Source organism: Chlamydotis macqueenii, chromosome 11, assembly GCF_036417535.1.
Source record: "Chlamydotis macqueenii isolate bChlMac1 chromosome 11, bChlMac1.mat, whole genome shotgun sequence".
NCBI classification, from domain to species: Eukaryota; Metazoa; Chordata; class Aves; order Otidiformes; family Otididae; genus Chlamydotis; species Chlamydotis macqueenii.
In genome coordinates, this window is record NC_141566.1 from 7,078,940 (window position 1) to 7,106,862 (window position 27,923).

General features: G+C 42.3%; 1 protein-coding gene across 2 annotated transcripts in view; it reads left to right on the top strand.

The window, feature by feature from the left end:
• Positions 1–27,923, top strand: part of KIAA1210 (KIAA1210 ortholog) — a 43,227-nt gene that overhangs the window by 3,054 nt on the left and 12,250 nt on the right. Inside the window, exons 2-6 of one of the 2 annotated variants that reach the window (XM_086756652.1) lie at positions 11,997–12,073; positions 16,747–16,915; positions 21,538–21,664; positions 24,189–24,347; positions 25,406–25,471. In XM_086756652.1, coding sequence (XP_086612778.1) covers positions 11,997–12,073; positions 16,747–16,915; positions 21,538–21,664; positions 24,189–24,347; positions 25,406–25,471 — 598 coding nt within the window. The remainder of the gene's footprint in view (positions 1–11,996; positions 12,074–16,746; positions 16,916–21,537; positions 21,665–24,188; positions 24,348–25,405; positions 25,472–27,923) is intronic. The other variant, XM_086756654.1, reaches the window with a different exon arrangement.

The following is a 27,923-nucleotide window of genomic DNA, read 5'->3' on the forward strand; positions in this document are numbered from 1 at the left end:
ATAAGCTAAGTTCACTGCCTCCCTCACCTTTGCCCCAAACTCGCTTGTTGGAGAGGCTCATAGGTAGCAGTGGAAGGCGCACACTTGGTGCGTAATACACTTTTAACAGCTTTTATGTCTCTGTGGGGTCCTTACGGCCTTTGGTTCCCCATCCACAGCAAGCAGCTGCTGTTTTAGCTTGGACACTAGCAAGTGAGTTGGAAGTGGTTTAAAGCTCTACCAACTGCTACTGAAGTAGCAACTTGGCACTGTGGGGAACGGGGCAGTTTAAAACTGTTGGCTCTTCTCTGTCAGCAGCTCATTCGCCTCCTATAGCCTCTCTCACTTTTTGGAGGCATATAATCGCTGCAGGGTCTAAGTAGCTGTGTTTACTGACTGTCCACAGCACAAGACACTTTGTTCTTCGGCACAATTTTAGACATGGGGCATGTCTCCAGGACTCACAGGCAGTTTAAAGTGAGACACCGAGTTCCCTGGCCATCCCTACCTGTGGCATCCCCCAGTGTACCTGGGCTCCGCTTGGCTCAGCTCAGCAGTGGTCCGTAGGCTCAGTGGGGCTGGCAGCCGTCAGGAGGCCGTGCAGCTTTAGAGTCAGCGCGTGCTGCTTGGGAGCTGTGGCAGAGCTAGAGCCGCGGTCCCGTGGGGAGCTGGGGGGTCTGTCTGTGTGGTTCATGAATTCTGGTGAGGTGGAATACTTACAATGAACACTTTGATATCTTGAAATATGTTTGTTTACCTGTCTTTATTGTACACCACTTTAACATAATATTTCCCAACGAGGGCAAGAATCACTCACTAACAGTTTTTCAGTGGTTTTTTTTTTTTTTTGAGATGAAATCATCTGAGGATGAAAGGTGGTTCCTGCCCAACAAAGCAAGTTCACCAGTGCAGCGGCAATCCCTGGATCCACACAGGGGTGACAATACCAGGTTTCAAGAAACAGTTTACAGAGGGTGCAAGAGGCAAAGCACTGAACAGGAAAAAGGATCTGCTTTTGTGGGAAGTGGAGAGCTCTCCCAGCTGGGGCCAAGTCAGAGAGGGTGAGCTGATGTGAAAGGACTCCCTGGGCATTGTGAGTCTCTCCGGGGAATCTTTCAATACGCAGCCTTTGAGCGCTTTCCTGTACATGGCAGTTATGCGGACTATTTGGACATTCGTGAGCATTTTGTCTTCAGCCCACAGGGATCATTCAGTGCTATGCTGGTATTAAATGTGTGCAGGCTTAAGTCCTGTTTTCTTACTCCAGAGTAGTAGAGAGAGCGAACAAAAGCAGGCAGGAGGTGCCAGAGCCATGGCACTGCAGGCAGTTGAGCACGGTTAGTACAACAGTGCTGTATTGTTAACAAAAAGATCAACTATTTCTCTGTGTTGATTCATTCAGTTTGACTCATCTCTGTGCAAGAAGTTCACTTCAGGCTTAATGTGCCAGTGAGTCACTCCACGTTTCCCAGTCCTCCTCATTCTGTTCGTGCTTCTCTCCAGATGATGTTTGTTTTAGCAGCCACAGTGATGCGGTGCGTTTGCTGGCTGGAGGCAGAGGAATTCCAAGCAGGCATGCCCGTTTGTTTGGTTTCAGCAGAACAGCCCTTTCCCTATCACCAAGGTGCTGAGTATTTGACAGCTGTGCACCTCTAATGCTGCCTGTCCTACTTCTTTTGCACTGGAGCAGAAGCTTCTTGGTTTGGGACAATCAGCTGAACATGATTCTCACTCTTCTGCACCATTTGGCTGTCAGATTTTTTGTCTACATTATTTTGCCAGACTGAGCCATGAAAACACCTTGTCACAAATTTGCCTTGTGTTTTCTTCTTAGACTTAAACTTCTACTGCTCAAAGTATCTAGGTTTGCACCCTTATGGCCAACTGGAGTGATTAATTTTTCATTTCCTTCTTGTACAGAGGTCTAGAAAGTTTAGTAGCTGTGATGTGAAGGCCTAGAATTGGCTTTAGAAGCTGAAATCTGGCTACAGATATGTGGTAGAAAAATGTAGTAGGCCCAAGCTGTACTTCCAGTAGATAACCTACCTGAGCTGGTGTAGGGCAGCTAGAGCTGATTACCAGCCAAACTTGGGGAAATCTGAGATAAGTCTGTCTGTGGGGAAATGGGAGAAAAAAAACCCCAAGGTAATTCCAAGCTTGATTTTTTTTCCCCCCTTTAATTTTTCTTACAGCAGCAACCCTTACGAGAACATTTGAGCACAAGGTGCACCACTTTAATGTGATCCAAACTTATAGTTCTGCATTAAATCTGTTGTAGTTTCAAGGTTGGTAAAATTATTATCGATGAAGGAGTTTTAAGAAGTATTTTGAATACATCAAATACTAACTGCAAACTTTTGATTATTTTTTAAATCCTGTATCAAGATAGCAGGTGGCCCACCAAGACTCCTTTATGGGAGTCACTGTTTAAACAAAAAAAGTCAGTCAGTTAATATCCTGTCTGATTTTGCTTGCAGATGCTGAGCTGTCACTGTTCATCACTACGCTAACAGTCAGGGCTGTGCAAACAGCTCAGCATTTCCAACACGACGTACATGAAAAAGCTGGGCCACACACATTATTATTCATTTTTCAACTGTATCGTTACACCGGTGTGTGGTGCTGCGCTCACACAGGTGTGCGGGTACCAAGGTATTCTGTGGTCTGTCATATCCTATCCCCGTGCCATAGCCCGTTAGTGTCTTTGTGACTGTTAGCGGGGACTGGAGCGCTCTTGGTCAGAGCAGGGTAACTTGGCTGTGCAGACAAAGCTGCCTGATTTTGCTTCTTAACCAACCAGCCAGAGCTAAGGCGGCATTCCAGCTTCAGATTTTTGTGGTGGTTGTTTCTTTTGGCCTCCGAGTTTCAAGGATCTGGTGCTAATTAGTGAACTCAATGTTTGATTTTATTCACGATGAATTCATTTATGCTTATTCATTCTCAGAAATATGTAACTGTGCACTTTTGCCAGGGCTTGTAAGTATCACTCATCTAACAACGCAGTTCTGATCCACACGGTGGTTTGGATGCAAATGGGATGTATTTGGATGCTCCGGCTCAGAATTATGATGCAGACATCATGCTAATCATCAAGCTATCTGTGTATGCAGGAAAACACAGATCTGACAGGGGTGCAGAGGAGTTGTTTGCTGGTTCACTCTATCAGTCAAACTACTTTCCAACACCTCAGTTTAGTGAAAAGAGTGTTCCAGAAGTTGAAATTTAATTGCTTTCCTTAAAAAAAATGCAAATTATCTTATTTCTTCCTTTCTTGCAGCCTTGGCTTGTGGAGTCCTTACAGAATGTCCCCATCTAATTCCTCCCCCTCCCCTGCCCCGTTGCCTACTTGTCAGTACCCCATCTTACAGTTCTTGTCTTTGGTGTCACCCTCCTGGGTTTTTCTACTGTCACGTACCCTCTCTGCTCCCTGATGCTACCGTACCACCTTCTTCAAAACACAGTTGAATACAGCTTGATATTCCATTGGTGCGTAACAGCATTAGCTCAGATAATCTTATTTTAGATGATCCTATTTTAGAGAGGTATTTGTAACTGGGAGAAGTAGGATCCCTTTTTAACGGTTGCTCATACGAAAGAGAAAAGTCAGCAGATGCCCTGGGGACAGAAGTGGCTTGGGGACTGGTTTAAGCACATGCATGATCTCCTTTGGCTCTCAGTTCTCCACGTGCTTCAAAACCAAGTGTACTTCAGAAGCTGCCTGACTTGAAGCTCCAGAGAGAGTATCCAGGAGAGAAAAGCAGGGACAGGAGGAGATTTCTTTTAGAGCAGAAGAAGGGAGACCCTCAGACTCCACAGGCAGCTCCAGAAGAGCTCCTTCTGCAAGCATGGAAGCCGCCCCAAGGCTTTCCTTGATCAGCAGCCAAAATGGGGTCTGAATTCCAGAAATACTCATGGGCAGGGGGAGCTCAGGGGATTTAGCCAGCCAGACACAGTATGTTTTGACATTGTTTTTATTTTTCTGTGTGTACAGGCGGTAGATGTTGCCTCAACTAGGTTTCGGGATTTCACAGGAAGCGAGATTTCCTGATCTTCCTGCCAAAGCAGCCTCTGAGACCACAAAGCCTGCATTTTATTTGCTCTCTTATAGCCAAAAGATGGCTGGCTGCTTTTATGAGAGTTTGATCTTCAGAGTGAAAATTTGTAACACCGTTAGCCCTGGAAATTTCTGTTAGCCTCTCCTTTTTTTCAGTGCACTTTGAATTCCTGGGCATTAAATATCTATATTAACTCCTCTTGGAAGAAATGTGTGCTGGGAGGTTTGATCTATCTGAAGATTTTTCAGACTTTTTCCCATCCTTAAGCTGCTCTTTAACTCACAAATGGAGGGATAAGTAACTGTTTTGGAAAAAACTTTTAAAAAATAAAGCTTTAGACATAGCCTAAAGTCCCATGTTTCAGTTCTGGCATTCATTTCGCTATTGTTTCAGCCTCATTTCTCCTTCAATATTCAGACAGCTTAATTTGGTAAAAATGTCTCCAGTCTCTTTCTTTCAGGCCTAGGATCTTTATGATTCTTCACATGTTGTGAGAACAAGATCTTGGAAATCAGTGTGAGACTCAAATAAAGGGGAATGGCAGACACACAGGCTACTCTTGTGAAATTTTGTTTTTTGTTATTTATAATTTGTGTAATGGTAGCACTTGATAGCAGTGTCAATTGGTACGATTCCACCATGCTGGTCTCCCATAGCAGAGGTAGTGTTTGGCTCCTTCATCGGGCTCGTTAAGCTTTCCAGGGGTTCAGTGTGACCATCTCTATTCCACAGGTAAGGAAACTCAAGGCTGAGCAAATAAACCCAGGAAAATCAGCCAGTTCTCCAAGTCCCAGCCCAGTAGTCTCCATCTGCTAGGATATGTTTAAAAGATGAGCTCTGTCGCAAAATTTGTACTGTCTAAACCCATTATTGTCACCTTCACAGTTTGCAGATATTGGCAATTTCCATGGAGTTTTCTCAGACACGTGGTTTTTCAAGCTCCTGTAGAGCATGTTGGTGGAACAAAATTTATTAGGATTTTGGAGAGGGCATAAAAAGCACACACACAAGCTAGGAAACAGTGGCCAAATATGCCCTCCACCCAGGTCTGGGATGGAAGGTTACGTGTATTTGTTGAATTTGCCATACGGAGAGGCAGAGACAAGTAAGCTTTGCTTTTATTCCCATACTTGACTTTCCAATACCGTGACTCTGCTAGCGTGAGGCATGCTGTTTAGTGATAGCAGCTTGACATTTCCTGTTGCTTGGCTCTGGAAACTGTTTCCAAAGGCAGTAATGCTTACTGGATGTAGCTCCCTAGCAGGCAACGGCAGCCTTTGGTTACATCCTCCTTGATTTTTAAGTGCTGTTCTCCCTCCTTCCCAACGACTCCAAATGTATCCATGTCAAGTAGATCCCAGTGTGTCTCCTACTACCAGCAGTGTACTGGCTCCTTAGCATGGTTGCTGGCTGACTCTGCTGCTTCTTTTTACTACTTTTTAGGAAGAGTGGAAGAAGATCCTCATTCCAGCTGTTTCCTGAAATTTCCCCAGTGTGGTAGTGTAAAGAAAAAGAATTACTACATGGGAAAAGGACTGACTTATTCCTATGCTAATGCCAAATGGTGCAATTCAACCCGGTCATTTAATGTAAATTCCTTTAAAATGGAGGCAGTCTGGGCCCCAAATATTGGCTGAGCTCTTGCGTGTGCTTAGATCATGACTATGTTAGTGCCAGTCTTCATTTGAGCAAAGTTCTGTCACATTTCTCCTGATTGGTGCAGATCAGAAAATGCACTGGAAAACTTATATGATATTATTGTCAGGGATGGGCTATTCAGAAACATTTTACTTCGCTTTTGGCAAACAGGTAGCCGTTTGCTCTGTTGTCTAAGCAGACACAAACTTGCAGTGGAGATCCTCACACTGACAGCAGCTACACAAGGTCATGCTAATAAGCACTGCAGAGTAATTAGGCGCATGAGGGCAGCCTGAAGTGGCATGTCCAAAGCAGGTTAATCTGTCTGGCATGGGTGCCAAGCGTTGCAAAGCTTTGGTAGCCTGGACTTCAGTTTGACCTCTGGAGCTGAGTACAAACTGACAGCTGCTTTGCTGCTGGTACCTGTGTCGGGTTTTAGGTAACACAGGTCTGTGCATGTATGCTGCGGTCGTGTCCCTGTGTGCAGGGAGACCGTTTCGCAGTGATTTAGCAAACGGAGTGACTGCTGAGAGGGAGCGAGTCTGTGGAGATGGGGCAGGATGCAGGGGACAGAGGCATTTACTCTCTCAGATCCTGGGCTGGTAACAGAGTGCGTTTCCACTGTTTTCTGTAGTAGCTTATGAATGTTTTTGTCTCATTTGCCCTTCCCCCTTCTTATCCTTTGGCTCACACAATTACAGACTGAGCCTGTGTGACTGTATGAAAGGCATTTCCTCCTGTTACTTTTTTTTTTTTTAAGTCGGCTTCAGCCCACCAGCTGCTTTCCATTAGTGTTACACACACACTCTCTGGGAGGGCAGCACATAATGCTTCAGGCACTGCTGAACAGCAGAAATCCTTCAGAATCGCTGTCAGACAGAGGCTTCTCAAAGCAGATTGTAGGTAAAAAGAGTTCAGCACATTGGGACCTGTCTTCTGGCAAGCCTTCTCGGAGAAGCCAAGGTGTGGGGACAGAGGGTGGTGAGGGGGTGTTGTCTGAATGCAAAGCGCGAAAGCTGTAGATCTCTTATGTGAACGGTTGTTTGCTCTGGATATCTCATCAAGGGTAGGAGCTGAATGTTGTCTGTTGCTATGGGGAATTATGAACCCCTACTTGATTCTGGGAGAGTATTTTATTGATGTTAGATATTATCTAGTTGCTTATCCAGACTTCCTGATGGCTACTATTGCTGTATTATGTGTAATCCTTGGAAAAGGACCTTAATTTTTCTTAAACTCTCTCCTTCCATGAAAATTACAAGAGCAATATTAATTAACTTTGTAAACTCCTCCCTTCACTGGTATCAGTGGAGGCAGTAGCAAGAGTCCTAATGTAAACTGCTGTTTGTGCTGTTCTCTTATGCCTGCCTGAAACAGTCATGGTCTGGCAAGGGACATACAAGCTAGAGGCTGGCAAAAAAACCTGGGAATTTCATCCTAGAAATAACCACGCCGGGGAGGAGTACAGTGGGATCAGCTGTGCAAGGTCAAATCCCAGTTCCTGCTGTCATGTTGGGTCGTACCCTGTTTCAGCAGAGTTGTTTGTGGGATCCCACACAATCCAGCGTGTTCCCTGAACGTGGACCTTGACGTGCTGGTCGTTCAGCTCATTGCATGGAGAGCAATGGGAGCTTTGTTGAGTTTCTGATATGCTCAAGGGACGTGAAAATGCAATAGAAATCTTGCTGGCTCTGCTATTGCCTTATGATTGACTCTGAAAATCCTGTTCCGTGGAGCTGCAGAGAGTAAACTTTACTTCACTTACTGTCGTTGAATTAATTGAGTCCATGGATAGTTAGCTTGTAGGGTTCCCAGAGAGGAAAGCAGTCAACCACATTTTGTCAGAAGAAAGTGCTGTAATGTGCCTTAATATGACAGAGTAAAAATCTAACCTGACAGTCACCTCTTGCTGCAGAATGTAATCTGAATACTAAACCATCCCCCGTTCTGTGGTATTTTTTTTTTTTTTGAAAGTCAGTGCTCAGGAGAAATAGGGGGGCTTTCTCTGAGGTCCTGCAGTAGCTTGAAGTGTGTTCTGGGGCAAGGCTGGCTGCGGGGTGGTGGCCTAGAGGACCAGATGAGGGACACGCATTTCCCTATGCTGATCCATCTTGCTGCGCAAAATGTGTGTCCTGAAATCTGAAGCATAAGCTTGATTTCAAATAATTTTTGTAGCATGAAGGAAATTGGTCTTTAAAAGCTGCAGGCAAAAATTTCACCTCTTTCTCTTGGCTGCTTGCCATTGTCTGTCTGCTATAGGCTATGAAGATGCTAACTGCATGCAGTGCCTCATATTCTTGAGTCTTTATTTCCTCAAGCATTTATTTGATAGGAAAGAGGCTGTTCAGGATTCAGCATCTCCTTTGATCTCTCTGTCATAAGGCCTTCCGGAATGCTTATACAGGAGCATGAGACTGAAGCTGAAGGAACACTAAAGGCGGGGTAGGAGCTTGCTTGCTGTGCAGTCTCCAAGTCTTCTGCTCTGCTGGAGAGACAGCAAGGAGGCTGTGTCCCTTTTCTGAGGCTGAGCAGAAAGCCTTTCTGTTTGTCTTGGGCCTTTGTTAAATGCAGGAAACTTGAGTCCTGTACAATGTTAACCTCCCAGGAGTCCTTAAATACATACCAAGCAGTGAAAGGGAATTGTCTTTTCTTCTTTTAGCAGTCCCCCTTCCCCCACGTGATGTACATATTCAGCAATGTGCTCAGCTGGGAAACGGGAATGGTCAGAACACCACCCTGGGGCTTCGTTTCTTTTGCCCTCTCACTGCCCTCCCATAGAGCACTCCAAATATCTCTCCAGTTGCTCCAGTTTGTAAAAGGGAGACAAAGATATTTCCCCTGTTCCTGGAGATTTCTTTTTTTTTTTTTTCTCTTAAGACTCGTTATTTCCTTTAATGAGTTGAAGAGCTCCAAGTGAATGCAACACAGTAGAGTTATTAATGGAAGTTTTGTATGGGACAGCAGGGAGCCTAGATCGAAACCATCAAACCGGGAGATGGTAGTGATGATTGCTAACTAGGTCCCATTACCTGCTTTGAAGGTAAAGCAAGCCCTGGAAATTTGTGGGAGTTTTATTGCTTTAAAATACACCCTGACAATGCAAATAGGGTTCAGTGATACCAGGTTTGTTGTTGTGATTGCATCTGTGTAGGAAGCCACTTCACTGTTGTGAAGTAATTCATTAATTCCTAGACGTAACAATCCAGCCCATCACCTTGTGCAAGGAGAGGAGAACACGGTGCAGTCAATCCTCGCTGCTCTCAGTAAGCTTTCAGTCTTTTCCATGGCCTTACACAGGAATTGCTGCAGTGGACTTACTGCGCAGGGCCGGGCCTGGCTTTTCAGGTGTCTGGCAGAGACTGGCATCTTGTTTGTACAAATACTGCTCCAAAAGGCCATTTATTTAACCAGATATTTGTATCGCTAAAAATCAATGCACGTAGAGTATTTATTTGTCGCTAGTGGCATAAGGCTCTGGGAAAGCTCACAGCGTGCACATGGGTAGTACAGCTGATTGGGCTGAACGTACATGGTATTGATACGTCCTGGCACTGCGTCTGTCAGCTGTCATTAAGTCCTGGAAGTGGTGAATGTCTGAAGGTCCAATCAGTTAATGCCTGTGCACTCACATGTGTTTGTATTGATGGGTTTTTGTCCTCTTTTTCTCCATTATATTGATCCTCAGGCTAGCGCTTGTTGCTCAGAACATTTGCTCACTGTTCTCTATAAAGTACAACTCACTGCCACCAGAATTTGAAATCTAAGTGTCATCTAATTCCTAACTTTCCTTCAGGTATGTTGTCAGGCTTTTAATGATGGAACTTATGGTTTGCTGTAAATAAATTATTTTTTTCCTTGTCATTTAAATACTTGCTAACTTAAAGCTTGGAAAAATCTGTGATGATTTCCCTCACATCAAATCACTGTTCGGTTCACTGGAAAAAGATGATGAGGTATACAAAGGCATGAAACCATTAGATCCTAAATGGGGCACATTTACTAATGACTGATGCACCCTTGCAACAGACACTTGACCTCCATATGCCCCAGAGAACTCAGCTATAAAATCGAATTAATGCGGGAGCTGATTTGGCTGTGAAGAGACTGCCTCGGACCTGAACGGCTTTGCAATTATAATTCTACTTGTATAAAAGATATACCAATTGGAAATAAATGCTTGCGGTTGTAATAAACGCAGCAATGAAAATATCTCCAAAGGCTGGAAGGATTCTGAGTGAGCAGCTGAGATGACTGAGTAATTTAAATAAATGTAGAGCCAGTGAAAGCAAAGCTGAATCTGAAAGCAGCGTTTTCTTTTGCTCTGACTTTTATTAAAGGTGGGTAAAACAAAAGTTAGAGGCCTAAATGAGCCAAACGTCAGGCCACTCACATTCTGTGAAAATAAGCTCAAGTCTGGGGACTTGCCAGTTTGTCCTTGAAAATTTACGTGCTTTCTTGATGTTTTATTTAACGTGCATTTCCCTTTGCCTCAAGAAAAATCTAGCAATCAATATGTGTGGTCTATAAAGTTGAGGGGGAAAACTGGAACCAAATTCCTTTTTAATACAGAGAAAGAGTCTATGAGAATGTCTGCTAATGGCAACTTTAATCAAAATATGCAGGAAATGCAGACGTTTTCATAGATAATTGATAACACATGGGAAAAAAAGGGTGAAGAGTTAAATGGTTATGATCATCCAAAAGGGAAAATATTTAAAGTCTTAATTTTTGTTACTTTTCAATATTGTCTAACAATTGTTTCAAAACATCTTATTTAGAAAAGATATAGTCGATCCTGATTGCTGCAATATATTTTCCTTGATTTTTAGCAAGTTGAGATGAGATTGTTTGGAACTGCAGTGTGTTAATACACTCCTGTGTTCACTGCTCACAGGTGATCTGTTAGATAGATTGCAGTTTTCTTCTGTTTTATATCTCCTCCATTTCTACCCACAGTTCAGCAGCATGGCAGTTTGTGTATCTGTGTGGCCAGCACAGGGAAAGCTTACTCCGCGGTCTGGGTTTTCGCAGGAGCACTGTGTATTTTGCCTTCATGGTCTGCTTCCCTTTTTTTTTTTTTTTTTTTTTTGACATCACCTCTACCTCTGATTTTGTGTACCTTCTCTTTTAAGGCTGTCTGAGGATATGGGCTCACAGGAAATTCCCAGTGCTTCCCAGTGCTTTTGGGCATGACCGATGATACAATCTGTGAGTGACACAGAAAAAATAGAATAGTTTACTGATTGGCCAAACCAGTATAGAATCATAATCTTGCTTGCTGTTGAGATTCTTAGCTTGGCAGTGGTGTTATACCACTTTGAGGTGGAAAATTGTTAGATGAGGTCTGTGCAGAAAAGGGAGCAAGATTTGTTTCTGGGTATTTTAATTTTTTTGCTAAAGATTTCTTACTCCTCAAGTCCTGACACAGTATATTGGAACTGCTAACTGTGTGAATGTATCACCTAGATATCTTCCATAACGAAGGAGAGTATTTATGAGCTGCCCTACTAAACTGTCACATTTCCACTGTTGCTTGATGTTTGTACTGTAACTCTTGTGGTCTTAATTCCTTTGTCTCTGACAGACTCATTTAGGAGTCTTGGAAAATACAAAGTGGAGCCAGTTAACACTGAATGATCTTAAAACTAGGATGAACTTTTGTTTTCATCGGAGAGGAAGATGATGGCATCAGCTAATTTGGTTGATCAATAGCCCTGTTTGCGATAAAGTTTCAAAGCTTGTGGCTAAAAGCTGATTGCACCAGATCCAAAATAAATTTGATCTATTGATTTCCACAAATGTAGCATAGCCTAGGATGATGCTTCACTGCTGATGCCTAACTAATTTTAATAGTGCTGACAGATTAGCCTGGTGCCTGCTGTGAGGACACTGTAATACCCGAACCCTCAGCAGCAGAGCACTTACGATATTTTTTACAGTAGCATGGAGCTGTCACTCTCTAGCAAAGTGCAATCATAAAGGGTCATTATTCGGAGACTGGGAAGCGTTACAGTCTTTGCTGAGCAAGTTTAATGACATCTTTCATTAATGCAAGCCCTGATCCTGGTTTCCTAAAAAGAGAGAGGTACTGGCAAGAAATTAGACTGGTTTGTTAGTTTTGGCTGGAGAAATAAGTGTTACTGAAAAATGAGGAAAAGTTCTGTAGTTGAACTGCAAAAAAGTGTGCAAGCCAAGTTTGTGATAAGGATTTGCGTGTGCAGTTTCCGAAAGGATCCACCCATGTCCTTTCTTCATTCTGGGTGAAACTGCATTCTGCTGGGAACGTGGACTAAAATCTAACTGATGCTTTCGTCTCTCTTTCAGTGATTATATCATGGCTACGGGGCCAACAGAGGTCACACAATCACCTGAAATAGGAGATACGGTCGAGGAGTGCACAGGTAAGCGGTTGTTCTCTGAATGGATAGCTGATTTGGAAGTCAAGATTTATTTTCTTCAGGTCAGGGTCTGTGGTGATTTGTTTTGCAATGTTGTTTTGGTTTTTGTAGTATAAAAAAAAATTCTGTGTGCTTTTGTCAGCTGGAAGTATTGTAAGAAGGATGTGCAGTACTAGAGGGTTATAACCTGATGGAGGATATTCTTTTCCAGTTCTGGCTTGGATTTTCAAAACCAGGACATCAGACCTTGAAGGGCTGATTGCTGTGCCTGTTCTGATGGGCTCTACAGAGCAGGGAGCTGAGCCTGTTAGCCAGCCTCTGTCTGTGGGAGCTGTATCAGTACCCCCGCTCCAGCCTCATTCTCTGCTTTTGGCAACAGGCAACCATTTGTTACCTATTCTTTAATCCAGTGGCATGGGCTGATGCAAACAGCCATGAGGGAATGCAATAATATGCAAGAAAGGAAAATATCTCACTTAAGAGTTGTCTTAATTAAAGGAAATCCCCTTTGCCAGTGTTCAGACTTTTCTTGAGGAGATAGGTGAATATGAAGAAATGGTTTCTTAAATTTATAATCTAGTTCACCACATAGCCCAGTGCTATCCATGGCACACTGGTGAACTTGTGTGAAACCCACACATGTGAATTTTGTACTCAGGTTCACTAGAAGATTTGGAAAATTGATCAAATTCTGACAGGAAAAGTGGGAGATGGCTTGCTGTCTTATGTATTGGCTCTAAAATGACCAGGAATATTTCTGTCTCTAACAGAACCAAAATTTTAAAAAGTTAAAACTGCTGCACAATTGCGGAAATATTCAAGAGAGACTGGACTGGACCTGGTTAGAGCCTTTCTGGGATCTTCTGTTTACTTCCCATGTAATGTAGGATTCCCTCACCTCTTCCTCATCATAGCTTTAATTGGCTTGTGTTGTAAAGGCTCTAGGACGCTAAAATTCCCAGCCTTCACACTCTAGTCAGTGAGGTACTTTCTTGAGATTTACCTTATTGTTTAAGTGGTAGTAAAGGGCTTCCAGTGCATGCTGCTCCTTCTTGATGGCAGTAACCAGGTCACTGTCCAAAAACTGTCAGCACCCAATGTTAGCCTTACTGAATTCCATGATTTAGTTGCCTTTCTGGCAGTACCAAGTGTCTTTAGTGAAGCTAGAATCATGGTATTTTTTGAGAATCTTGTCTATGGGGTTTTTTATCATGTGTTTTTATTGGTGAAAGTATCTCATCCTTGGATTTGAGGAAAAAGTTTGAAAATATGTCCTGAACACACCTTAAGAAGTCAGAGAGCGTAGAAGATTCCAAAAGCAACTGTTTAATTTAAATATGATAATTGAGCTCCCAAATCAGGTGTTCCCTATGCTTTTTACAGTCTCATTTTGCCACTGGAAAAAGCATCTCTTTCTCATCTGTCTTGTTATAGCAAAGAACCATGCAAAGTACAAAAAGATGTGCATTAGTTCTCTATGTGCACAGTAGAAACAATGAAATAGGCAGTACACAAACAGCAAAGAATACAGAATAAACAAACTTTACTGAGAAAGCAAAATGGTTATTTTTGCTCCTTTTCTGTTATAGTGGGCTAAGTCATGGTTAGCATAAGCAATTAATTTTTGGGAAGACTTTTGCTTTTTATGGCAGTAGCCTTTAAGTTTAATCTTTTATTTTTAATGCCATAAAATTGAAGATTCATAACCATAAGAATTCAAGAATCGTGAGTCATTCATCAGTGGATGAAGGGGAAATAGGCATAGTTCACTGAGCTTGGATTTTCTCTCCTTGCTTTGACTGGACTTTTGTTATGTAATGAATTTTTTTCAATTTTAAGTAATAAGATCCTCTGGTATATTGTTAGTTCAAGTATCATAGAGGACTCTACCAATTTAGTTATATGTTGGGCTTCTTCACAGTGCTCTGTGCTTCACAGGCACCTTTAAATTAAATGTGGCGTCCTTTTTACAGCGTACGAAACCAGTGCACAACTGCTCGCAGCAGGAAACGAATATGAACACCATCTTTCTGAGCCATGTCTTCGTTGCCAAATGCTCTAACATAAAGCAGTTTTCATCTGCATACAGCCCTAAGTGTCCAGTGGTGATTTTGTCTCTTTTTGTGTAATAATATGGCAAGTGCCCATCTTCTGGAACTGCAGGGAAATTTACTGTTTTCACATTCATCTGAAACAGCTGAAGGCATGCAGCTGAGCGGAGTAAGGCAGGGGAATTATTGCTGGAGAGGCTGTGCCCTGCACATCAGTAATAAATGAGAGGCTGGAGAAGGCACTGAAGTAACTGATGTGTCTGCATCAGAGGACTCTCTGTTGCACAGTGATGCTCAAGTGCTGTCCCGTGCCAGCTGAGGTTTATTCATTGGCAGTGTTTGCAGATACTTTCCACAGGCTCCGTTCTAAAGTTAGCACCACTTCGGATCTGAACAAGTATTTGGCGTATTGGGTAACATTTGGCAATGTTATCCTTTGTGGCAGGACTTATGTCTGTTTCTCTTAAATGGCCTTAGGATAATTTATTTTTTGTTGTTATTGTGTTGTGGGTTTTTTAGTTTTTTGTTTTGTTTTTTTTTTTGTTTGTTTGTTTTTTAACATTCCCCTGGTTCTCTGGAAGTACCAGCATCTAATTAAGCTCATCAGCAATACTAGCACTAGACTTGAACTTGCTTTCTGTCCGTACCACTGCCAGCTGACCAGTGTACATGACAATGTCCTTATTTTTTGTTTAGACTGCCTCCGAGTTGCAGAGCAATCTGCATGTAGCAAAGTCTGCCATTTTGTTCTTAGAGTCATCAGACTGCATTAGCAGACATTGCTGGATTGATAATTTTGGGGCATTGCTTTTGTGAAACTTTTAAATCTTTTGTTTTGCTCATTAAAATAGACCGACTCAGCTTTGACAAGTTCCCTGGGAGAATACCATGTACGTTGTCTAATTGCTGATATGCATGGCAGTAACAGTAGGGAGGCATTTCTAAAGACTCTCTAACGGACACTCAACACACTTGTTTTATTTGAGAGGCACTATGGTCTTCCAGTTGCTCTGTGACATGACTTCTCTTACGAGTTCTTGCTATGGGTGCAGCATGAAACTCATTGAGTCCCATGAGAGTCTTAACAAAGCCAAAAGCCTTGGGGTCAGCTCTGTAGTCTGGGGCAGGCAGTTGATAAGCAGCAGTGGAAGAGGAAAAGGTCTTCCACTGAGAAACCCTCTCCAGGAGCACCACATCTCATTATTATTCAGATGAGTGGGACTCCATTGATAGTTTTGCTCTTCATGGTTTGAAAGATAATTTGGTCTCAGTGACAGCCCAAGTCACTTGAAAAGCAGTGTGTGGGTCTTCCCTGGCTGCTGCTGCTCTGCAGAGAGGTACCATTTCGTCAATCTGTGCCGGTCAGTGTAGCAGCATCCTTGTATATCCTGACGCATGGTGCTGGCACTGGTCTTGAGAATAGGGAGGAGACAGGGTGAGTAGATCTCAGTATCATTGTTTGTTTCTCAGAGTGGCTACTGTCTGGTGCAGCTGTGCGGTGGCACAGTTTCAGCCCAGATAACGCCCATTGGCAGAGATCCCTACACGTACAGGGCACACGTTGAGACAGAGCATCGCCCACTAAATCATTGCTGGGAGAAGACAATAATTGTGTTGAAATAATGCCTTGCTTATGAAGGAATTCTCCAGCTGTGGGCATTTATTATGCCAACTGCTGTAAAGTATTAATTGAACAATGAATTTGGCTCAGATATGCAGTGATGTTATTGCTCTGCATATGCATTTAAGTCAATCGCAGGGGTCTTAGTACAATAGTTTGGCCCAAACCACTCCAAACTGACCCCTCAATGTAAGAGTCAGGGACAAAATGCAGCACTTTTGTGCTGAAAGAAAATGTAAATAACAAAGTATCTTAGATTATTAAAAATGAAAGAAGTCAGTGATGTTTTGTATGGTTTATTTTGTTGTTTTTGTATTTCTTTTCAATTGGACAATGGAAAAACTGAAATCAGATTAACAGTTTTCTAATTGTGTTCTTAGGACTGCTATGTTTAGGGGTTTCATGTCCTGCAGAGCAGTGTCTTCATTTATGTTTGCTCCATTGTCCTTAGAGGAGTTGTTGATTTTATTTTGGGGCAGTGGTTTAATGTGGAAACAGATACTTTGGTTTTAGAGTTTATAAATTCTTTTTCCAGTTTCAATGTTTTTCCAAATGTTGAATATACTTCAGGTGTTGTCTCCTTACAGCACTGAGTAAAGAGCAAGCAGAAGTAAACTGAGTAAAGTTTACTGAGTAAAGAACAATAAGAGTTAGACATTGACATCAATTTTTTAATTGGAAAATATATCAAGTATGTTTTGCATGATGACTGTTCTGTTGTAGGTAGATACATTCTCTCTATAAGGTGTATTGTTCATAAACTGGAACCTAAGTAGGCACTGCTATTGTCAGCTTAATGCCAGTGTTGCTTTATAGGCAGTGAATGTAAGAACGGCAGCTTCACCTTTCACTGGACTCCAGCACTGAATTATTTACAAAGGAGCCAACTAAAACTGAATGGGCTGCTCTAGCTTTGATGCTTCCTCCAGAATTTAAGAGATAACATTCTCCAAGCTAAGCAACACCTCCAAGTTCCATAAATTTTCATTTTTCTCATGTTGCAGGAAAGAAAAAATCCAAATTTCAGACTTTCAAGAACTTCTTTGCCAAGAAGAAAAGAAAAGAGCCTCCACCTCCCAGAGGGGAGAGTAATTTAAAACCTAGCCAGTCCAGCAGCGATGTCAGCATCTCTGTGCTCGACACTACTGCGCTTCATTCACCGAAGGAGGCTGGGTAAGCTGGCGGGGAAGGAAAATAAATAAATAAAAGTGGACCTCTCACAGCAGTAGGATGAAAGCATGTGTTGGCCCCTTAGGAGCAACCTCTGTCCAAGTTTGTGCAAAACAAGCCCTAATGCTGATGAAGGCATTCCAGGAATTTCCTCTTTCCTTGCTAGTGCTTCAAAAGCCAGCCTGGAGAGGAGGGGCAGGGCAGCCAGGGGCAGGGGTGATCCAGCCTCTTAGTCTAAAACTGCAGATAGCCCAGATTGTTTTGACTGGTTTTAGTATTTGAAATCTGTCCTGCAGCAGCTTTTCAAGAGGGTGATGATTGAGTAGTGCTAGTACAGAGAATATGTGTGAAGCTGACTTGCTATTTTTTGGCATATATGATGCCCTCCATCATGGTTGAGGTAACGGGAAAGAAGTATTTTTGGTGTATTATCAGTATGAGATTGCTGCTTTAACTTTCTTACATAGCCATTTAGGTACAGATAACAACTGAAGGCCTCAGAACTACTGTGTCAGCTGCCCCTGAAGGGCTGAGCATGTGAGTAAGGTTTGCAAGTCCTTAAGGTGTGTCCAGAGCAATTCTCAGCTCTCTGAACGATGTTAGTTCAAAAACTTGTCCTTTTTTTCAGTCAGTGCAATACAAGCTATTAGCTTGCACTGCTAACGCTGTTTCACTGATGACCTTGGACCATCAAGCTACACAACACTTCCATTGCACGTCTCTGAGTGAATCTGAGGCGGGACAGCCCTCTGAACATGACTGTGTCCCTCACCAGGGGTGAGATCATCATGGATCAGTACCTGACAACCTATAATTTGACAGTTTTCCAGCTCCGCACCCTCCTTATACTCCCCTGTTAGCTACCTAGCCAGGCCTCTCTTTGGATTACTCTAGACCTCGGGTGGTGGAGCTGCAGACTAGCAAAGTGTGACAAAGCACTGGCCACATGCTATGGTTTGCAGTGTTTTGTTGGAGGAGACATTGGATGGCTGTGACACTGGCAGAGGACATGAGTAGGTGACTAGAGTGGGACATGCTGACATCAACATTGCTGCCAAATGCTTTGTATCATGGAGTGCTGGACGCTACGTTTCTTGTGGTTCTTGTACTTCTAGATGTTACTTTCTCATGGGTGATTGTTCCTCCTTGCCCCACTTTTCCCCACTCTCTCTGTCATGTTTATGCAACCGTATCATGGAAATTATCTGGGAATGAAACGATCTCTTTATTTTGTTTGTTAGCATAACAGCAACAGAGTAAGTGACCACACAACCAGTCCCCTGGGGTAAGAGGAATTAGAGTGACTGGCTAAGCCAGTCCAAAAAGCTTACGAACAGCTGAGCTTACCCCATCAGCCCGTAGGAGGGACCTGGCTTAAAATCAGCTGTCTGCTCCAGAGGCAGTGTGGGTGCAAACTCTTTCCCTTGGCCTTAACCGAGTACTTAAAGTCCAATTGCTGTTTGCCTCAGCACTACCCTCCGGTGATTATGAACTTTTTTGCAAGATCAGAGATCAGGAAGTGAATAAAACCCTTCTGTTTTTTTTTCCCTTAGAGATAGGATTAGATAGACTACCCAGAAAAATTAGAGGATATGTTTGTGCTACTTGAAAACCCTATCACGTCCAGACCCTGCATGGCGTAAGCACGCTTTGTAATTACCTAGAGAGACTGAACAACATAATCCTTTGGAAAACCTGATCCTGAAAGCCAATGGAAATACAACTTGGAAGAGTTTATAGCAGGGCCCTGAGCTTTGCAGTTTCTGGCATGCAGAATATCAAAACCAATCCTAAAACAATGCTGCCGTTTGTTTGTTCCTGAGGCAGAAGCACTGATTTTCTTTTTTTCCTTCTTTTTCTTTTTTTAAACCATGTAATCTTTTTAAAATTTAACTTTTCTGAATACTAACCAGAGACCAAATCCAAAGATGTGCCCAATGCTTCTTGTAACAGCCAGAAGGATGTGCTCAGATGTAGGGAATCAATGGGGCTGGGCATCTGTGAAAGGGGAAGGGAGCACTATGTGCCACTGCCGCTTCATCTTCCAAGAAGTATGAGTTTTGAATGGAAATGGAAAAACCTTGATGGCAAAGTTAAAGCATGTACCATGGACGACTTCTTGTCTGTATCATCCAAAGGATAAAAGATCTTACATAAAGGAAAAGTGTGTCCCAAATAGTCTTATTCCAGTTAAAAAGCTTTGAGTTGGAAAATCCGCTGGGACAATATGTAAAATTGTCCTGGTCTTTGTGATGAACACTCATTCCTTTGGCAGGCTGCAGTTTTTGAGAGTGGCTGCCTGAAGGAGTTATGTCACCTTTCTTCCCTCTACCTCAAACACTGACAGAAAGAGTAGGGTTGCAGCAATGAGAAGCAGAAGATAGCACAGGCCACGCTGAGTTTAGGATTGGGTTTATTACTGGCTGTAGAGTCCCATCATTTGCTCAGTCATGGCAGCTCAAGTGTTGCTACACATTAATGAACTGAGCATTTTTATGGGGAAATTAATGTAGCGATACAGTGGCTAAAACATCTGGGGGTTCAGCTAACAGTGCTTCTTTAGCTTCAATGCAAATATAAATATGCTGCCTGGAATTACACATGAACGTATATTTGCACCCAAGAGACTCATCTATACCGAAGCTACAGTTAATTCTGTATTTAATCCAATGCTCTTTTTGTGACTGCCGGAAGAAAATACAGTACTTTGTCTTGCAAACACATATGATACATATGCAGAGAGAGAAAGAAAGAAGCAGACCTTCTACTGGCAGTCTCAAGAACAAGGAAACCTCAACTCTTGTGGTTAAAGAATTCCAGGTATAAAGGAAGCAAGGAAGTTCCCAATTAAAAATATTAATACATCCTAATATATATGCATTCTTTGCAGTAAATATAATATGCCACCTAATAATGAATATGCATTACAGTAAATAAAAGTTGCATGACACTGTCTTTCTGAATGCAGTAAAATTATGTCTTGCCCTTATAGAGTGTCTTTCATGCTGAAAAGGACTCTAAAATCAAACACACAAAAAGATGGGATGGCTTCATTCACTGTAATGGTGAAATAAGGCAAGTGCCTTACTTGTGTGTAGAACTGCAGTCCTATACACTGACACAGACATTAACTGTTACATATAATGGGAGGAAGGACAAACTCTGACCCGCACTGTGAAACAAAGAGCCCAGATTCTCTTCGACACAACATAAACACAGAGCAAAATTATTTTGCCCTACTGTGAGGCTCGGCATAACTGTATGCTGATTGACTGCACCAGTGGGGCAGCAGAAGGGTTAGTCAAGCAGGCAGAGGAGATGTTGTCTCTGGAGATGTACAGGGAGATGCAGGAGGGAAAAAGAGTCATTTGTTTGGAGTTTTTCAGAAAGTTCACAGTCTTTCAGGGCTTTCTTCTAAAATAAAGAGAGAATCTGGGTTAGGCAAATACCAGAGACCTCTTCTATTTGATTGCCTTGCACAGGAGTGTTAGACTTGCTGGATTTTCCTTGTTGGAGTTCTGTTCCTAATCATCCCCTGTTACCCAGAGTCAAAGTTTCAGAGGCAATGAGCGTTCCCTGCACAGAAGCTGAACCAAGGAAACCTTGTAACTTGTGGGTTATGAGGCTGGCAGGCAACAACATGAGAGTATTCTCTGCAGTTTTCCCAGTTAAGCGCTAGATTGAAATCCTGTGCTAGACCATCCCTGTGGTCTTTTGGACGAGGTAGTGTACAGACAGTGCCTGCCTGTGCTGGTGGAACTTGGTGAACAAAAGATTTGGAGCCTTTGTTGTCATGCCACCCAAGTGCAAAATTGGCCCTGCACAACCAAATAGCCCAACCCCAATCAATCTCAGTTAATTTTTTGTGGGTGCTCATCAGTGCTTCACTGGGCTGAACTCCCAGTAAGCAAAGCAGAGCAGGAATATCTCACCTGGGTACTTTCGCTTGGCCATGGATAGGTGTGCAACTGTGGCCATGTACACTTGTCCCATCTACATTTTTTAAATATGCTTGGGATCTGGCAACGTTTGTGATACAGAATGAACAGGTAACAGAACTGTTCTTGTTGCTGAACCTGGGAGAATTTGAATCAAGTTTGTTCATGTAGTGGAGTTACATTTTCTGCCTGCATTTGCAAGAAAGGGAAAAATAGTCCACAGTCTTTGGTGGGTATGACACGCACCAGGCTACCAAGATTGGATCCTGAATGTCTCATGCTAGCAACATTCCCACCGAAGGAGGGCAGAGGATGCCTGTTGCCCACCTCTGCACTGTAGACATCTCTCAGGGTGGCCTGAATCCAACTAAATCTCAGCATCTGACCTGATCACCCTGGACTCCTCCTGTAGTCCACAGAGACTGGTCTGTGTGTTCAATGCAGATGCTGAGTACATCTGAAAAGGGGCACCTCCATTCAGTCAGCATTCTAAAAAGTGTTTCTTCCTCCCTTCTGAGTATAAAAGGAGCTAGCAGTGACTACCTTCCACTAACATGCAGAAATCTGAAGTTAAGCGAGATGCATCCCACCTTGGCCTCTTTATGATCCCCCTGCCTTGGTGATGCAGTGCAGGGAAGTGCTGGCGGGCTGTACCCAGTGCATTGAGCACTCTTCCTTTCTTCCCAGGCCCAAAGGAAGCATGGGAAACAAAGCCTTGTCCCATGACAGCGTCTTCATTTTTGAGTCTGCACCAGGAAATGTGGCAGGTGACATATCTCAGGAAAACATACCCGGAAGAGTGAAAACTTTGCAGGTGAGAACATCTCCCCTTGTTCATGGTGCTGCTTTGTATTAGCTGTCTCCTAGGAAATTCTGTTGCTTGATTCCTCTGTTGTGTGCCTTAAGACTTTGTGGACTAAAGTGTCCAAAGGCAGATTTACTATTTTTGGATCTATTCTGCCTCTTGGAAACTATGTCTTTGAGCAGTCTGGTACTTTCAGCCTTGCCCAAGTCTCAGTGTGCGAGTGATATGAATCCAGTTCATGGACTCTTGGAAACTTTCCTTAATGAGCGGATCCTCTTCCAATGGGATTTCCGTTCTTTACTTCATAGCTACTGCTTTTGGGCTAAGGCCATTTATTTGTACTGTAGAGTATCCCTTACACTGTTATTCTTCATACATTATTTATATGTTATTCTTTTTGGCAATTCTGGCTACGATGTTTTCACTGTACATACTAGCAGCAGTGGCTGTGTGAATGTGTGGGATGATGGATATGTCAGGGCGCTCTTAGTGACAGCTTTATTTATATCATTGTTCTTCCGATCTCTGCCAGCAAAGGATACTGTATTTTGCTAGGTCATTTCCTTCTTCCAAGGCACATACTGAACCCTCCTTGACAGCTCCCTTATCAACTGTTGGTTATATTAATTGCATTTAAATAACTGCCCAGCTCAGAGCACTGAGATGAAAGTTTTAAGATTTTTCCAGAGACTGAAAACAAACAGTTGATAAGGCAGCCAAAGGCTATTGAAATTCTTCCTTTGCTCAATGTGAGCTTCATGTTGCAAAACGCAATTGCATCACATGTTAAGTAATAAAAGATGCACAGAGGGACTTGTTCCTCCATAAGACTGCAAAATAGGCTAAGCTTCAATTCAGGGTATTTTTTTGTATAACAATAGGAATAGCAGGAGAAGTCATGTTTGTCTATGACAGAACTTTGTTGGGGGAAAAAAAGCTCTTTTCACGCTATCTCCAGCCCACTGTACCCTCTCTTCATCCATCTATCATCCTGCATGGTAGCATAATACTGCCAGCACTATTTTTATAGTCAGAAAAGACAGCCTTTTTCTGTGAGCTTGACTCTTGTCAGAATAAAAACAAGCACTAATAAAAGCTGTTATTTTCTTAGCAATGTAAATTAACTTCTACCAGTAGAAGACAGACTGTAAATTCAGAGTTTCCCCCACAACACTTTGCTGTCTGCGTGTAATAAATGTAATAAATCAAAGATGGGAAGTTGTGAAAAGAGGGAAAAGCAAAATGAACTTTCTTTATTTTCCCTCCCATAAAGTTCACAGGTATGTTGTGTGTCTGGTTTTGCCCATATATTGCAATCTTTGTTATCAGTGCTCCTTTTGCAGATTGCATTGGTGATACTTCTTTCATTGTTGTGGTTAAGAAGGCAAGAAAGCTATTTGAACTGGGGGCCTGGTGGATTAAAGGGTGACATCGTGCTACCCTGTGCGGCTCTTAGGTCTATAGGAGTTACATTCCAAGTGAGTTTTGCTGAATAAGAATGGCAGCTATTTAGATCTATTTCACACAGATATAAATGAATGCATAGTTTGCAGAAGAGCACAGAATTAGACCTGGAATTTCCCAATCTGGTTTAATAAGCAAAGAAACAGAAAAAAAGAGCTCTGCGTGTTTATCTTGGGAATATTCAGTTGAGACGTTTTTAGTTGAAGGACAAAGTTTCTGTTCAGACCTTGTTTCTATTCCAGCTTTGACATAGCCGACAGACTTAAGCCAAGAATTTTAGTAATAGTGTTTCCTGAGATCTGAACTTCTTTATTTTGAGGGAACATCTGGCTGCTTGTGAGGTTGCAGACTTTGTTTTATTTTTCTAAGATCAGGGCCTGCCAGAGCATTCTTTTGTGCAATCTTGGAAAAGAATCCCCATACTCCTTTACAAACAAAGTTGTTCCTGGCTGCCAATGTCATTCCTGCTGTAGACAGGACCAGGATGTGATGCTGAGGAAAATTAACAAATAATTCATTAGGGTGGACCAGGAATTGAATTAAATTGTTTTTTTTTTATAAAAAGCGGGACTCTGCTTGTGCAGGAGAGGATGGTGACAAGCTCTCAATATTTGGAAAGGCTTTGTGAAGGAAAGCTGACCACATAAACCTGGAGCTGGGAACTGCTGACTAACAATACTTTGTGTGACTATTTGAGACATCTGGATACATGTAACTGTTCAAAGAATACTTAAATCTAGAACTTTTAAAGTTTTAATTTTAAACTGAGTTAAACTGCTGTAAATTTTCTGGAATGGTGAAATTTCTGTCTTGGGTAACTTACTGAATAAAACTGATTTTGATTTTAATTTTGTACTGGAGCCAGTTCTAATGATGAGTCCTTGATGAATGTAATTAAAGAAAATGTTATTAATGGCTATTTTCTGTAAATGGTCTGTTTCTTCAAGTATTTCTGTTAACAAAGAGATTCTGCATGCCTAATGGGAGCAACTGGGGTAAAAGTGTCCAAACTGTCCTCTATAAATGATGTCATTAGAAGTCTATATTCTAACTTTCTTTTCAACCACAGCTTCAGTTGCAGCCGAACATCAGACTTGGATCGCCTCCTCTTGTTATAACTGGAAAGAAACTGGAAGATGCAGGTGCTGTTTCTGAAGATGATGGTTTACCTAGAAGTCCTCCTGAAATTTCAACCCTTCATGAAGTTCTGACAGATTTGCCAAGCAAGGTATAATCTCTGTGTCACTTTAGTGACCACCTGTACAGAAAAGAGAAAATCTGCTTGGAGAAGGGGAAGACCTTTTTGCTTACATGTGGTAAAATCTGATGGTACAGATCAGTCAGAACTAGAACAAATTACCTTGGTGGATTGTGGACTTGTCACTGTGAGGGATACCTAGGAAGTGGCCTTACAAATACTCCTTCTGAGTAAAATTTTATTTGCTTTTGTGTAGACCAGTGCTGGGGCAGTTGTGACCTATATCATTAGGGAAAGAGGAAAGAAATCCAGTTGATATGACAACTCTCAGTGCCCTTGGGCAAGGCAGTCTTTCCTGGCAGATCTGTATGGCAGAAAGCATAAAAAGTGAATCATTTACGGGTGAGTGTTGTGACACTGTGACTGTTCCATTTCCAGTCTGAGAACAAGCTGAGGTACTCACACCGCACAAACAAACTTTCCAAGTCTTCCAGCTTCAAAGAGCTGGAGAGATTGGCAGTTTCCTGCACCTGTGAAAGGGGAAGAGGTTTTTTTGGGTGTTTTAATGCTAATGAGGAAAACAAAAATAATGACTGCAAGAGAATCTTAAACACTTAGTGGTTTTGGAATTAAATTGCTCAAAACCAGGGCAATATTAGTTGAATTGACAGGAAAACGACAATCCTGTCTCTGAGGAGAACAGGTCCTGGTGGGACTCAGAGGGAGTTTGGGTTATCTTCTTTCTTAGGAATTGCCTTCTCAGAGCTGATGCATGATTTTGGACTTGAGTGGGTATAAGAGCATTTGTGAATTTGAAGATCTTAAAACTATAAGCCAAAATAACTTTATAAAATGTATTGCCTCATGTGGTCAACCTTCATGGGATATCCCATAGCAGGATAAAGCTGTTCTACTTTATATTTGATCCCCAATGAACATATGAAACTTACTCTGTAAGACAGGGACCTGGTGACCGTTCCTTTATCTTTCCTCTTGTGTTTTCTCATAATCAGCACTTGATATCCAGTCCAACATAATTCAATGTGATACTTCCCTTGACTTACCCTCTTCCTTATTTTATCCCGCAGTCTTCCAACCCTGTTCAGCGTCATAGCTCTTTGAGTTTAGGCGGGACAGACAGTGAAGATGAACAGGTAAATAGATACTTTTCCTGCTAATAAACTTTCCTGAGACAGCATGTGTGGTGTCTGGAGCCAGTACAATAATATTTTTTTTTTTTTTTAATCTATTCTGGGTACAACGTATCCTAGCAAACAATTCATGAACAGTCAGAGTGATGCAAATGATACTGAAAATGTACCTCTCACAAAGTTTTGAATAAGAACCAAATAAAGAGAGGCAGAAATCTACTGGTAAGTGGGTTGTGTGGACAGCATAGTCAGCTCTGTGACATGGTATGAATCTGTAAAGTTACACGATAGAAAATTGGATAAGGCAAAGCACTTCGATTCCACTTGCATGTCCTAGGGCCCCAGTACCAAACAGCAGTAATAGCACCTGCCCGTCCAAGTGGCTTGTGAGCAGTGCTATGCGTCTCTCTTATCACAGGAAATAATTGCAGGATCAGCCCTTTCTGATGCCAGATATTCCACAGGAAAAGCTCTGTGTTCATTTGCAGTTTTCTTTGGATGATGAGTGTCCAGCAGCAGCAGCAGGTTCTGCTGTCAGACCAACATAGTCTATTCCTTGACCAGTTCTGAGAAATTTAAAGAGGTCATATTTTTGGACTGGAGCTTAGGGGACCTTCACCTTGACTGTCCCTGCTGCTTGAAGCTGAGTTGAGTTCCTGCCCATCTCCTGCTTTCAAGGCAGGCCTGCAAGGTTTGCTTATATTGCCTTTCTCCAGCATTAGTACAATGTCTGAAAGACCAGTCAGACCACAGTTACGCTAATGGGGTTTTCAAATGCCAGTGACGAAGGCAGCCACCACTCCAACAGGGCTGATTAGCTGAGAAAGGGGAATATTTATGGATCCAGAACAGCTACGGGCCGTTTTGGCCCAAGCTTTGCAGTCCTCCATACAGAATCCCTCTTTGAGAAGCTCAGTAGAGAGAACACAAGTTAACCCTTTGTGAAACTAAGCACAGCCAACAAGAAGAGGTAACAGGGTACTTAGATTCCCTCCTGATGAAGAGGGCCTTAAGCAGCCAGGGCAACATCTTGAGGGTCAAACAGTTAATGCCAGCCCCACTGCTAAGGAAGCTTTCCCTTTCACTCTCTGTTTGGCCAGCCTTCTCAAAGGGAGAGAGCAACCTTTGGGCAAGACCAGCTCAACTTTCCTGTCCATGGTTGAGATCTGACACTCTCCTGCTCAGTCATTCCTAGATCTTTTGCTTTAGGGACAGAAGGATAAAGCAATGTCCACTCCTCGTAATACACTATTAGTCACACAACTCTAGAGGCCCAAGTGATCTAGGTAACCTGGATTGTCATTCTTTTTAATAACTTATTTTATATATTTTATGATTACCTCAGTGTACATTTTATTAACTCATCTCCTAAAATATTCCATTTTGTAAGCCTGCATACTGTTTTCTCCTTACAATGCAAAAAGCCCTTGTCTATCCGGTTCTGAAGTCTTTGGGCTCTTTGTCTTACAAACTCATCTCCTACAAGGAAAAAAAGACAAGGAAAGGAGAATTTTTGTCTCTCTTTTATATTGCACAGAATTTCCAACTTAAAGACCCTTCCTTTTTCTACCCAACTCCCTAGGAATCTGGCTAGCTTCTCTACAGTACCGTATACGTTCCTTTACCCAAATATTGTTCTTAGTCAGCAGTTTGGCTTAGTAGAAATCTTGCAAATATGTTTATCTAAAATAAAAAAAACCTTTTCCTAAATAATAATATTTTTTTTTCCAGTAGCTTTTGAAACTATTCACATAATACCAGGATTTGAGCTAGCAGAACACAAGGTGTTAAACTGAATAACCTCATCCCAAAGATGAGGAAAATTGCGAAAAGCACCAAGAAATCTACACTAGTTATTCCATTTAACAATGTTGTATATTTAGTGAGGAAGAAGAGGATTTGATCCTAAGCAATCTGAATTTACATGCAGTGGGCTAGTTTACATTTTACTATTGTACTGATCTTGCTGCAGATGATGGTTACTTCACTTCTTTGCCCTGTGCTGCTTCACTGGGTTTTTCAAGAGCTTCATGCTGCTGTCACCTTTCTGTGAAACCCCAATCTGTCACCCATGTAACATCTCATTGCCTTCCACATTTATAAATACCCACTTTCTGACTAATCTAAAGCTAAATGTGAGGCTATCGCTCCAAGCGAGCAGCAAGTGACTTCACAGAGGCATGAACCAGCATTACCCTGCCTTTGCCAGATAGCATTTACGGAAATCTAACTTCCTTGTTGGCATCTCAACCCGAACTGATTAAAAGCAAAACAAGGTCTCAGCTCATGGGGCTGAGGACAGTATTTTGGCAAAAACACTCTTTAGGAAATGAACCTCCTAGCTACAGCATGCTCCTTGTGCAGGCTCCTGTAACTGTGCAATAACCAATAAACACCAAATTTATCCTAAATTTAAATGCTGGTGTGGAAATCCTGTGTCTGCTCCACTGTCTTT